General features: G+C 47.8%; 2 protein-coding genes across 7 annotated transcripts in view; one reads left to right on the forward strand and one right to left on the reverse strand.

Moving 5' to 3' along the window:
- The first annotated feature begins 4,227 nt into the window (after positions 1–4,227).
- SMARCC1 (SWI/SNF related, matrix associated, actin dependent regulator of chromatin subfamily c member 1) overlaps positions 4,228–13,611 on the forward strand; it is a 203,014-nt gene continuing 193,630 nt past the window's right edge. For 2 of the 6 annotated variants that reach the window (XM_032161733.2, XM_058442199.1), the window contains exon 1: positions 4,272–4,518. In XM_032161733.2, coding sequence (XP_032017624.1) covers positions 4,324–4,518 — 195 coding nt within the window. In that variant the 5' untranslated portion in view covers positions 4,272–4,323. The other 4 variants (XM_058442202.1, XM_058442200.1, XM_032161732.2 and 1 more) reach the window with 3 other exon arrangements.
- Positions 7,514–7,823, reverse strand: LOC116473527 (small ribosomal subunit protein eS27-like). Its single transcript, XM_032161736.3, has one exon. The coding sequence runs from the start codon at positions 7,808–7,810 to the stop codon at positions 7,556–7,558; it is 255 nt and encodes an 84-aa protein (XP_032017627.1). The 5' UTR covers positions 7,811–7,823; the 3' UTR covers positions 7,514–7,555.

The raw sequence follows: 13,611 nt of genomic DNA on the forward strand, positions 1-13,611 counted from the left end.
CATTAGATTGCAGAGAGCAAGGCATGTCTAAGCATACTAAGGGTGGCCTAGCATGGGATGTTGGGAAGGCTGGTTGGAGAGTGCCTACGTAGGAGGGTAACTCAGCATGGAGACTGGGTATATTTGGAGAACTAAGAAAACAAATAAACATATTGAGAATAATGGCAGCCAAATCTCTCACTGTGAGAGAAAAATTTACAAACATGCATTTAGCCAAGTTTGAAACGGTTTGAGTTTGTGTGACAAAAATAAGTGGAAATAGGCTGGGCGCGGTGGCTCACGCCTGTAATCCCAGCACTTTGGGAGGCCGAGGCGGGCAGATCACGAGGTCAGGAGGTCGAGACCATCCTGGCTAACACGCTGAAACCCCGTCTCTACTAAAAATACAAAAAATTAGCCGGGCATGGTGGCGGGCGCCTGTAGTCCCAGCTACTTGGGAGGCTGAGGCAGGAGAATGGCGTGAACCCGGGAGGTGGAGCTTGCAGTGAGCCGAGATTGCGCCACTGCACTCCAGCCTGGGCAACAGAGCAAGACTCTGTCTCAAAAATATACATATATATAAATTACCCGGGCATGGTGGCATGCACCTGTAATCCCAGCTACTTGGGAGGCTGAGACAGGATAATCGAAGAATCGCTTGAACCCAGGAGGCAAAGGCTGCAGTGAGCCGAGATCAGGCCACTGCACTCTAGCCTGGGCAACAGAGCGAGACTCCCACTCAAAAAAAAAAGTATATAAGTAATTCATTTCCTCATCAAACTTTCCACTTATTATTATTATTATTATTATTTTTTTTTTGAGACAGAGTCTTGCTCTGTTGCCCAGGCTGGAGTGCAGTGGTGCAATCTCAGCTCACTGCAACCTCCACCTCCCAGATTCAAGCAACTCTTCCTGCCTCACCCTACTGAGTAGCTAGGATTACAGGTGCCTGTCACCATGCCTGGCTAAATTTTTGTGTTTTTTAGTAGGGATGGGGTTTCGCCATGTTGGCCAGGATGGTCTTGAACTCCTGACCTTGGGTGGTCAGCCCGCCTCGGCCTCCCAAAATGCTGGGATTACAGGCCTGAGCCACTGCGCTTGGCCTAATTTTTGTATTTTTATAGAGACAGGGTTTCACCATGTTGGTCAGGCTGGTCTTGAACTCCTGACCTCAGGTGATCAACCTGTCTCAGGGTCTCAAAGTGCTGGGATTACAGGTGTGAGCCACAGTGCCTGGCCACTTTTTTTTTTTTTTTTAATATACTTTCTTTCTTTTGAGATGGAGTTTTTGCTCTTTGTTGGCCAGGCTGGAGTGCAATGGCACGATCTTGGCTCACTGCAACCTCCACCTTCTGGGTTCCAGCCATTCTCCTGCCTCAGCCTCCAAGTAGCTAGGATTACAGGCATGCACCACCACACTTGGTTAATTTTGTATTTGTAGTAGAGATGGGGTTTCTCCATGTTGGTCAGGCTGGTCTTTAACTCCTGACCTCAGGTAATCCGCCTGCCTCAGCCTCCCAAAGTGCTGGGATTACAGGCGTGGGCCACCACACAAGGCCTTAATATACTTTCTTTTTTTTTTTTTGAGATGGAGTCTCGCTCTGTCACCCAGGCTAGAGTGCAGTGGTGCGAGCTCAGCTCACTGCAAGCTCCGCCTCCCGGGTTCACAGCATTCTCCTGCCTCAGCCTCCCGAGTAGCTGGGACTACAGGGGCCCACCACCACGCCCAGCTAATTAGTTTTTATTTTTAGTAGAGACAGGGTTTCACCGTGTTAGCCAGGATGGTCTCGATCTCCTGACCTCATGATCCGCCCGCCTTGGCCTCCCAAAGTGCTGGGATTACAGGCGTGAGCCACTGCACCTGGCCAATATACTTTCAAAATACCTCCACAAAGGGATCAATTGAGCCTAGGAAGTGGAGGCTGCAGTGAATCATGATCACACAACGGTACTCCAGCTTGGGTGACAAAGCAAGACTTTATCTCAAAAAATCCCCCAAAAGCAAAAAAACAAAATACCTCCATAGAAAATAGTGATTAATTACAAACGCAAAAAGAATAATTTCACAGTAGAGAAACCTGGATGATACTCTGTCATCAATGTAACAGGAGAAATGGAATTATGCACCACCTGATAGAATGCAATGCAAAGAACACAAGAACATCAGACAAACTCAAATTGAGGGTCATTCTACAAAATAAATGCCTTGTAATCTTCATAGGTATCAATGTTGTTAAGGTATAAGGACTAAGGAACTGTTCCATATTGAAGGAGATGAAACTTTATTAAATGCAAAGTGTGATTTTGAACTGGAAACTTTTGCTATAAAGGACTTCATGGTGCAATAGGAAAAACCTGAATGGGGTCTGGGGATGGCATCAGTGTTAATTTCCAGGTATAAATGATTGTATTGTGATTATGTAAGAGAATATATAGACTATACTTGTCTGTAGAAAATACACATTAAAATTTTTGATAGTGATGGGTATTATGGCAGCAACTTACTCAGATGATTCAGGAAAAGTTCTTTGTATTATATTTGCAACTTTTCTGTTAAATCTGAGAAAGTTTCAAATTAAAAACTTTTTTTTTCAGACGAGTTTGGCTCTGTCGCCTAGGCTGGAGTGCAGTGGCATGATCTCGGCTCACTGCAATCTCCACCTCCTCCTAGGTTCAAGCGATTCTCCTGCCTCAGCCTCCCGAGTAGCTGGGATTGCAGGCATGCACCACCACGCCTGGCCAATTTTTGTAGTTTTAGTAGAGACGGGGTTTCACCATGTTGGCCAGGGTGGTCTGGAACTCTTGACCTCGTGATCAGCCCGCCTTGGCCTCCCAAAGTGTTGGGATTACAGGCGTGAGCCATCTCGCCTGGCCCTCCTGATCACATTCTATTAATTTTTTTATCTAATATATTTTACTGTCCGTGACACAGCCCTCAGGAGATCCTGAAAACATGTACATACCCTCATTTTTAAAAGGTCTCAAAAACTTACCAGCAGTTAGTCACTTTCTCACAAGCAATTAATTACTTGCTTCTCTGCGATCATGTAGCATTATGTTCACAACTCCTTTATGGCCATACTTTCTATGTTTTTGAAACAAGGTTTCGCTCTGTCGCCCAGGCTGAAGTGTAGTGAGTGGAGCGATTATAGCTCACTGCAGCCTCCATCTCCCCAACTCAAGCGATCCTCCCACCTCAGCCCTCCAAGAGGCGAGGACCACAGGCTTGCAACCCAACGCCCGACTGATTTTTGTATTTTTTGCAGAGACGGGGACGGGTGTGGTGGTCTAGAGCTCCTGGGCTCAATCGATCCTCTCGCCTCAGCCTCCCAAAGTGCTCCGCGCCCGGCCAATTATACCTTGTTAATAATTTAAAAATTTTCGCTTCTATGTGGGCCATTCATTAACTCATCAAGTATTTACTGTACGTCTATTCCTTGTCTCAGGTGTTCAGGATACACCTGTGAACAAGTTAAGATTAGGTTCTCATGTAATTTATGTGGAAGGTAAATGAGAAACTAGAAACACCGGGTCGTAGTGAGCGCCATGCAGAAGTGCATGGGTGTGAACAGTTGTTCAAGATTGTTAAGATATGACAACGGCTTTCTGAAGTCCTTTCAAGCAGTGAATCTGAACGCGTCTCCTAAGTGAAAATCAGAAGGGAAGACCTGCTGAGGTCACGTAATAGCCAGTGCAAGGGCCCCTGGGGCAGGAATGAGCCGCTGTGGCTGGACCCCTGAGGGAGTGGAAGGTCTGTGAAGCCGAAAAGCCTAGGCGTGGGCGTCCCAAATGGCTGTTCACAAATGCCGCCGGGCCGCTGGGGGTGGAGGGTCTGAGGGAAAGCGGGGCCCGGCGCAGTCCCAGTCCGCGTGCAGGGCCCTCGGCCAGCACTGGATACCCTAGACAGGCTTTCCCCTCGGCACTTCTCGCACCAGGCCTTTTCCCTCCAGCGGAGGCAGGCTATGACCCATAACCCACCTGCGGTTGTTGACCGCATAATGATTCGACGTCGGTAGCGAGAGAAGAGCAAGGCTCAAAGACCGGCACTCACTAGGGGAGAATGCAGCCTACGGAGGATGGCGGAACACGCGTTTGAGGATGCAGGACGTGCTACTCCATGGCGCGCCCGCACGAGTGCTGCGCATGCGTGTGCGCTGGCTCGCGTCAGATACAGTGCCAGTTCCGAGATGGGGCGGGGCCGGGCGTCCGCGCCGGAAGGGGGTTGGCTGGGCGGGGCCGGGAAGCGGCAGTGGCGGCTACGCGCGCGCGCGCGCGCGCTGGAACGACCGGGAAACACCGCGAGGGCCAGGGTGGGCCAGGCTGTAGGGACGACGGGCTGTGACGATGGCCGCACCGGCGGGCGGCGGTGGGCAGGCGGCAGCGGTAGGCGCCACGGGCTCGGGGGTCGCGGCGGCAGCCGCAGGCCTAGCTGTTTATCGGCGGAAAGATGGGGGCCCGGCCACCAAGTTTTGGGAGAGCCCGGAGACGGTGTCCCAGCTGGATTCGGTGCGGGTCTGGCTGGGCAAGCACTACAAGAAGGTGGGTTCGCGCGCCCGTGGGGGCCAGGAGACCACGCGACCGGGGCCGGAGGCGGCAGCTGGCCTCGCGGGCCTCGGGCCGCCCCTCCCCCCCGCACGCCACGAGGGACAACAAAGGCAGGCGCCGGGCCCGCCACGCCCCCGCCGCCCGCTCTGGGCGCCCGCGCCCCCGGGGCCTGACTGGGGCTCGGGGCTCGCTCCTCTGAGCCCACGCACCCCTGATGAAAGCCCCTGCTCAGTCTCGTGTGCTAGAGCAGGTCGAGCTCAGCCACTAAGCGAGTGTGACTCTCTCTCTTTTGTCAGCTGCCTTAGGTGTGTGAACAATGATCCCTAAAGACCCTGCAAGCGTGGTAAAAGCAGCTTCAGGTTTTGTTTAGAGAGTATTCAAAGCCTCGAGGGGGTTTGCTACCTGTTGTTGAATTGCTAAACGACTGGGATGATTTTATTCGTTAATTACTAACAGGTAATATGAATTCTAGGATGAATGAGAACTATTAACGACGGTTTCTACCTCACTGTGCTTCTGGTTCTGTGTGGCGTGAGAGTTAATGTTCACTTGTACGTAAAGTGTTCTAAAGGGAGGCCTTCCCCAAGAACCCAGTTTTTATGAGAGCACTTTTCTTGTGTCACCTTTATTTTCTCCGTAGTGTTTACCACATTTTGAAATTCATTTACTTATTTCTCCTACCTTTGGAATGAAAGTTCCGTCGAGTCAGTAGTTTTCAAAGTTTTGACTTAATCCCTTGTTTATAACAAATGTTTTTTTTTTTTTTTTCAACTTCCCCTTGGTGTAAATATTCAGGAGGACTCCCTTGAAGGGTGTAATGAAGCAGGTAGCCAAAAAGGCTCCCCAGCCTCTGAAGTTTTCCTATCACCCTCTTTAGTTCTGTACTTTTTCCTATTGAGAATCATAGCACTGAAGCAAGGGCTTTGTTCACTGCAGTGTATCCGGGAACGTGGCTGATACTTAGTGCCTTACCCTTAGTAGCTGCTTAGTAAATATTTGTTGAATGAATGAAAATATAAACTAGTTTAGGAACCTATTTATTTGGCCTCTACAGCTCAGTGAAGCCTGTCAGTGTTTGGCAGTTATTAGGCATGGGCAGGGATCTTGGGTTCCTTTGGCATTACACGTGGTACATTCAGACATGACCATTTCTGGCCGGGCGCGGTTTGGGGGGCGCGGTTTGGGAGGCCGGGCGGGTGGATCACCTGAGGTCGAGAGTTCGAGAGCAGCCTGACCAACATGGTGAAACCCAGTCTTTCCTAAAAATACACAATTAGTCGGGTGTGGCAGCACATGCCTGTAATCCCAGCTACTCCGGAGGCTGAGGCAGGAGAGTCTCTTGAACCCAGGCAGAGGCTGCAGTGAGCCGAGATTGCACCATTGCACTCCAGCCTGGGTAATAGAGTTAAGACTGTCTCAAAAAAAAAAAACAAAACCCAAAAACCCAGAAATGACCATTTCTCTTTCCTTCTTGTTTTTGAAGGTCAGCTAGAAAAAATTACATTTCTTATCTGAAGTTTGAGGAAGTGAGAGACAGTAATTATATTTTTAGGTGCTTGGACTTTTCCCCCCTGGAAATTACATTTAGACTGTGGATTTTTAGTAATATTGCCCTTTCTTACACAGTGATAAATTGGTCACTTTTTAAATGTAGGTAATAGAGCTTCCAGAAGTGGCTAATGGAATTGAATATGTATGAAAATATTGGTTAATTCTTTTTTATTACATTCCTTTTAGCCAATGCTTCGGGTCTTAAATAAAGTGAAGCTTTAACAAAGAAAAATAATCTAGAGGCATATTCCTTTGAATATCAAGGAAGAGAGTAGAAAAAGGCAAATTTCAGTAATTTCTACCTCTCCACACTGTTCAGTGTGCATCAGTTTGGGATCAACTACAAGAAGCTTTAGGCATGGATAATCCTTCGATATTTGTTTGGGTGGGTAGGGAAGTGGCTACAAAGCAGTTTGAGGAATTGCCCAGCAGTATTGAGACCACTAGGCTAATGTTGATTCACTATCCCTGAGACTTTATAGACAAAGTTACCTTTGACTTCTCAGAACTTCGTAAAGCCAGAGTGTATTTCTAGGGTCTGCTGAGATTGAGAATCATACATACCCTAGGCGTGAAAGCCAGAATCTTTTCAGTCTCTGGGTGTGAGTGTTGAAGTGGTGAAAATATTATCAGAAAGTTTTTTGCTGCTTTTCTACACAATGCATTTCTATTTGGTGTACGCATTGGTTTTACCTAACCGTTTCTAGTGCATTTAATACTGCATTTTTCAGAGCAGACAACAGTTTCAGTCTCAGTAAACATGATTTTGCTAGTGTCGTTTTTTATTTATTTTTATTTTACTTCATTTTCCGGCCCTACTTCATTTTTTTGAGACAGGGTCTTTCTCTATTGCCCAGGCTGGAGTACAGTGGTGTGATCATAGCTCACTGCAACCTCAAACTCTTGCATTCAGCTCATGCATTCAGTGAACAACTGAGCATTTACCGTGTGCCAGGTACTTAAAGTATAACTCACTTAAAATCCTCACAGCAGTCCTAAATGGTAGATATTATTTACCTTCTTTTTCAAATGGAGGATACCCGAGACTTCATTTAGGAACTTTTTTTTTGAGACAGGGTCTTGCTCTGTTGCCCAGGCTGGAGTGCAGTGGTGAGATCATAGCACACTGCAGCCTCAACCTCCTGGGCTCAGGTGATTCTCCCACCTCAGCCTCCTGAGTAGCTGGGACTACAGGCACGAACGACCACACTTGGTTAACTTTTTGTAGTATCAGTAGAGACAGGGTTTTGCAGTGTTGCCCAGGCTGGTCTCGAACTCCTGGGCTCTCTGCCTGCCTCAGCCTCCCAAAGTGCAGGGCTTACAGGTGCGAGCCACCACACTTGGCCCACACTGACTCTTACTTGAAATATTTTGAGACTAATAAATTTTTGTTTTCTCAAATAAAATATATACTTTTTTTTTTTTTATCCAAAATGCGTTTATTGAGATGGTTTCCCACTCATCTTGATTCAGAGTGCTTTCAGTGCTGCTTCCTCCTGAAGGAACATCCTTCTGTAAGCCTTGCTTTTCCTCCTGTAGGCTGGCAGAGGACAGTGGAGCAGCCAACACACAAAACTACCGTTTGTGCATGGCTAAAGACTGTGGTGATTTTATAGCATCCTGGGCATTTCACATCCATGAAGTAGAAATTGGGGCTCTGCACCAGGCATTTCTTCTTGTGTTTCCTCTTCTCCTCTTCTGGAGAGGGATGAAGGAGATCCTTTGCAAGAGGCATGTTCTCGTGTGGGTAGGTGGTCACCGCTGGAAAGCTAAAATATAGACTTTTTTTGATCAAAAGATTAATTGGGCCAGGTGCAGTGGCTTGCAGCTGTAATCCCAGCACTTGGGAATTCCAGGTGGGAGGTTCATTTGAGCCCAGGAGTTGGAGACCAGCTTGGGCAACATGATGAGACCCTGTCTCAAAACAAAACAAAAAAACAAACAAAAAAAAACATCAGTTGTGGTGGCATGCACGTGTAGTCCCAGCTACTTGGCTGAGGCAGGGTCCTTGGAGGATCACTTGAGCCTAGGAGGTGGAGGCTGCGGTGAACTGTGTTGGCACCATTGCACTCCAGCCTGGGCAACAGAGCGAGACCTTGTCTCAAAACAAAACAAAAACCAGATTAATTGTTTATGACATAGAAATTAAAATTTCTTAATTAGGAGTCGGTTTTTTTTTTTTTTTTTTTTTTTTTTTTTTTTTTTTGCGAGATGGAGTCTCGCTCTTCTGCCCAGGCTGGAGTGCAGTGGGGTGATCTCGGCCTCCCAAGTTGAAGTGATTCTCCTACCCCAGCCTCCTGAGTAGCTGAGATTACAGGCACCCGCCACCACGCTCTGGTAATTTTTGTTATTTTTAGTAGAGCTGGAGTTTCACCGTGTTGGCCAGGCTGGGCTTGAACTCCTGACCTCAGGTGATCTGCCAGCCTCAGCCTCCCAAAGTACTGGGATTACAGGTGTGAGCCCCTGTGCCTGGCCTACATGCATTTTCATGTTTGGTAATTTGGCGGGATGATTTGGAAAAAAAAATCTAATCAGAATTAAATATTTTATAGTTTATTAAAAATTGGACTGAGTCTGGGGGCTGTGGCTCACGCCTGTAATCCCAGCACTTTGGGAGACCGAGGCCCGTGGATCACCTAAGGTCAGGAGTTCGAGACCAGCCTGGCCAATGTGGTGAAACTTCCGCTCTACTAAAAATACAAAAATTAGCCGGGTGTGGTAGGACTGTAGTCCCAGCTACTCAGGAGACTGAGGCAGCAGAATCACTCAAACCTGGGAGGTGGAGGTTGTAGTGAGCTGAGATCGGGCCACTGCACTCCAGCCTAGGCTACAGAGCGAAAGTGTCTCAAAAAATAAATACATAAATAGAGACAGGGTCTTACTGTGTTGCCCAGACTGGTCTTAAATTTCTGGACTCAAAGTAGTCCTCTAACCTCATCCTGCCAAAGTATTGGGATTACAGGCATGAGCCACTGCACCGGGCCTATATTCACTGTAGTTATTAAAAATATAGGCCGGGTATGGTGGCTCGCGCCTGTAATCCCAGCACTTTGGGAGGCCAAGACGGGCAGATCACCTGAGGTCGGGAGTTTGAGACCAGCCTGGCCAACATGGTGCAACCCCGTCTCTACCAAAAATACAGAAATTAGCCAGGCGTGGTGGCGTGCGCCTGTAATCCCAGCTACCCAGGAGGCTGAGGCAGGAGAATTTCTGGAACCTGGTGGGCAGAGGCTGCAAGTGAGCCGAGATTACGTCTAGGTGACACAGCAAGACTCTGTCTTAAAAAAAATAAATAAATATTTACCTGAGGCCAGGTGTAGTGGCTCATGCCTGTAATCCCAGCACTTTGGGAGACCGAGGCAGGCGGATCATCTGAGGTTGGGAGTTCGAGACCAGCCTGGCCAACATGGAGAAACCCCATCTCTACTAAAAATACAAAATTAGCCAGATGTGGTGGCATATGCCTGTAATCCCAGGTACTCGGGAGGCTGAGGGAGGAGAATTGCTTGAACCCGGGAGGTGGAGGTTGTGGTGAGCTGAGATTGCGCCATTGCATTTCAGCCTGGGCAACAAGAGCGAAATTTGGTTTAAAAAATAAAAAATACATATATATATATATATATATATATATATATATTTACATCTATATATTTACATATATGTTTACATATATATGTATATTTACCTGAAATGTTGATTTGGTTCTATCTGAACAGCCTTTTTCAAGGACATTGTCTTTTTCAGCTATAGAGTTTGGCATTGTTTAGTTATCTGTAAAATAAAGATTGTAATTATTATTTTTGAGGCAGAGTCTCACTTTCTCACCCAGGCTGGAGTGCAGTGGCACGCCCTTGGCTTGCTGCAACCTCTGTCTCCTGGGTTCAAGGAATTTTACTGCCTCAGCCTCCTGAGTAGCTGGAATTACAGGTGTGTGCCACTCTGCCTGGCTAGTTTTTGTATTTTTTTAGTAGAGATGGAGTGGCCATGTTGGCCAGGCTCATCTCAAAACTCCTGACCTCAAGTGGTCTACCCGCTTCGGCCTCCCAAAGTTCTGGGATTATTGGTGTGATTCACCGTGCACGGCCGGTCATTATTTTTTTATGTTGCTTTACCGTGTACAAAAAAAGTGCAGTACATTATATGACACCTTTAGGAAACCTGTGCTTATTAAAGATTATGAAGTTATCTTGTGGATATGTACAATGTATTTTGTCAGTTTTGTAAGATATACTTGAAGTATTTTTTTTTCTTTTTTGAGACGGAGTCTCGCTTTGTCACCCAGGCTTGCGTGCAGTGGCGCACTTTCGGCTCACTGCAACCTCCGCCTCCCGGGTTCAAGCCATTCTCCTGCCTCAGCCTCCCAAGCAGCTGGGATTATAGGCATGCACCACCATGCCTGGCTAATTTTTGTATTTTTAGTAGAGACGGGGTTTCACCATGTTGGCCAGGCTGGTCTTGAACTCCTGACCTCAAGTGATCTGTCCACCTTGCCCTCCTAAAGTGCTGGGATTACAGGCGTGAGTCACTGCGTCCGGCCAGTGTTTTAATTTTTAATTTTTGTGGGTACATAGCAGGTTTATTTTATTTTATTTTTTATTTTTATTTATTTATTTTTTTTTTGAGACAGAGTCTTGCTGTTGCCCAGGCTGGAGTGCAGTGGCGCGATCTCGGCTCACTGCAGGCTCCGCCCCCCGGGGTTCACGCCATTCTCCTGCCTCACCTCCCGAGTAGCTGGGACTACAGGCGCCCGCCATCTCGCCCGGCTAATTTTTTGTATTTTTAGTAGAGACGGGGTTTCACTGTGTTGGCCAGGATGGTCTCGATCTCCTGACCTCGTGATCCGCCCGCCTCGGCCTCCCAAAGTGCTGGGATTACAGGCGTGAGCCACCGCGCCCGGCCTTTTATTTTATTTTTTGAGAGTGAGTCTCGCTCTGTCACCCAGGCTGGAGTGCACCCAGGCTGGAGTGCACCCAGGCTGGAGTGCACCCAGGCTGGAGTGCACCCAGGCTGGAGTGCACCCAGGCTGGAGTGCAGTGGCACAATCGCGATCTCAGTTCACTACAACCTGCGCCTCCCAGGTTCAAGCGATTCTCCTCCCTCAGCCTCCCGAGTAGCTGAAACTACAGGCAAGTGCCACCATGCACAGCTAATTTTTGTATTTTTAGTAGAGACGGGGTTTCACCGCGTTAGCCAGGTTGGTCTCTGATCTCCTGACCTCATGATCCGCCTGCCTCGGCCTCCCAGAGTGCTGGGATTACAGGTGTGAACCACTGCTCCCGGCCCTTGAATACTGTTCATTAAAAATTTATGGGGCTGGGAGCGGTGGCTCACACCTGTAATCCCAGCACTCTGGGAGACCGAGGCGGGCGGATCACGAGGTCAGGAGATCGAGACCATCCAGGCTAACGCAGTGAAACCCCGTCTCTACTAAAAATACAAAAAATTAGCTGGGCGTGGTGGTGGGCACCTGTAGTCCCAGCTTATTGGGAGGCTGAGGCAGGAGAATGGCGTGAACCCAGAAGGCAGAGCTTGCACTGAGCAGAGATTGCACCACTGCACTCCAGCCTGGGTGACAGAGCGAGACTCCAAAAAAAAAAAAAAAGTTTTTTAAAATTAATTATTTGAGACGGAGTCTGGCTCTTTCACCCAGGCTGGAGTACACAAATCTTGGTTCACTGCAACCTCCACCTCCCAGGTTCAAGTGATTCTCCTGCCTCAGCCTCCCAAGTAGCTGGGGACAGGTGTGCGCCACCATGCCCAGCTAATTTTTTGTATTTGTTTTTTAGTGGAGACGGGGTTTCTCATTTCAGGCTGAGTGATGGAAGAAGACCCCATCTCAAAAAAAAAAAAAAAGTGAATGATTGCCTTTTTATATGCTGTAAGTTTCAATGGTAGTAGCAGAAATTGTGTGCCCTTTGTCCTATGCATAATAATTGTAGACTTTGCAGTTGATGTAATTTTGACCATACACCACTCATCCGAAAAATATTTATTGTAACAGAGACATACCACATTAACCTTGAAATGTTGGATGGTCGTTCGAATGTTTGCTCCATCAAAAAAAAAAAATTCTCTCTTGTCCAACTGAAAGGCAGGTATAGATGTTGTTCTTGCTTGGAATTGGAGATTTAAAAATACTTTTTGAGCCGGGCGCGGTGGCTCACGCTTGTAATCCCAGCACTTTGGGAGGCCGAGGCGGGCGGATCACAAGGTCAGGAGATCGAGACCACGGTGAAACCCCATCTCTACTAAAAATACAAAAAAATTAGCCGGGCGTGGTGGTGGGCGCCTGTAGTCCCAGCTACTCGGAGAGGCTGAGGCAGGAGAATGGCGTGAACCCGGGAGGCGGAGCTTGCAGTGAGCCGAGATCGCGCCACTGCACTCCAGCCTGGGGGACAGAGCGAGACTCCGTCTCAAAAAAAAAAAAAAAAAAAAAATGCTTTTTGAGGCCAGGTGTGGTGGCTCACGCCTGTAATCCTAGTGCTTTGGGTGGCCAAAGTGGGCGGATCATGAGGTCAGAAGTTCAAGACCAGCCTGGCCAACGTAGTGAAACCCCGTCTCTACGAAAAATACAAACAAAATTAGCCGGGCATGGTGGTGTGCGCCTGTAGTCCCAGCTACTAGGGAGGCTGAGGGAGGAGAATCACTTGAACCCTGGAGGCGGAGGTTGCAGTGAGCTAAGATGGTGCCATTGCACTCCAGCCCGGGTGAAAGAGCAAGACTCTGTCTCAAAAAAAAAAAAAATTTTTTTTTGAGTATATTGGCTACTCAAAGTGATATTGAACATTTAATTGCCAAATAAAACTTTTACATTTAACTCACTAATTTATCCTTTTCTTGTTGTGTTACCCATTATTTTTCCTTGCCGTGAAGCTTCCTAGCTGATGTGTCTACTACTGGTTTGGGCTTGTGACATTCTTTACATTAATATGGATAACATTTCACTTTTTTTTTTTGGTAAAAAACACAGGAGATTTATCTGTGAGGTCGAGGTGGGGGCAGGTCACATGAGGTCAGGAGTTTGAGGCTAGCCCATCCAACGTGGTGAAACCCCGTCTCTACTAAAAATACAGAAGTAGTTGGGGGTAGTGGCTCATGCCTGTAATCTCAGCTACTCGGGAGACTGAGGCAAGAGAATGGCTTGAACCCAGGAGGCAGAGGTTGCAGTGAGCCAAGATCGCACCGCTGCACTCCAGCCTGGGTGACAAGAATGAAACTCCGTCTCAAAGAAAAGAAAAAAAAAAGAAAATTAACCGTCTTAACGATTTTTTTTTTTTTTTTTTTTTTTTTTGAGACGGAGTCTCGCTCTCTCACCCAGGCTGGAGTGCAGTGGCGCAATCTCGGCTCACTGCAAGCTCCGCCTCCGGGGTTCACGCCATTCTCCTGCCTCAGCCTCTCCGAGTAGCTGGGACTACAGGCGCCCGCCACCACGCCCGGCTAATTTTTTGTATTTTTAGTAGAGACGGGGTTTCACCGCGGTCTCGATCTCCTGACCTCGTGATCCACCCGCCTCGGCCTCCCAAAGTGCTAGGATTA

This window comes from Hylobates moloch, unplaced genomic scaffold (assembly GCF_009828535.3).
Source record: "Hylobates moloch isolate HMO894 unplaced genomic scaffold, HMol_V3 SCAFFOLD_8, whole genome shotgun sequence".
Lineage (NCBI taxonomy): Eukaryota > Metazoa > Chordata > Mammalia > Primates > Hylobatidae > Hylobates > Hylobates moloch.

What these genes read in the sequence shown, in the direction of transcription:
- LOC116473527 (XM_032161736.3), bottom strand. Translation starts at nt 7,810, where the DNA reads ATGCCTCTTGCAAAGGATCTCCTTCATCCCTCTCCAGAAGAGGAGAAG.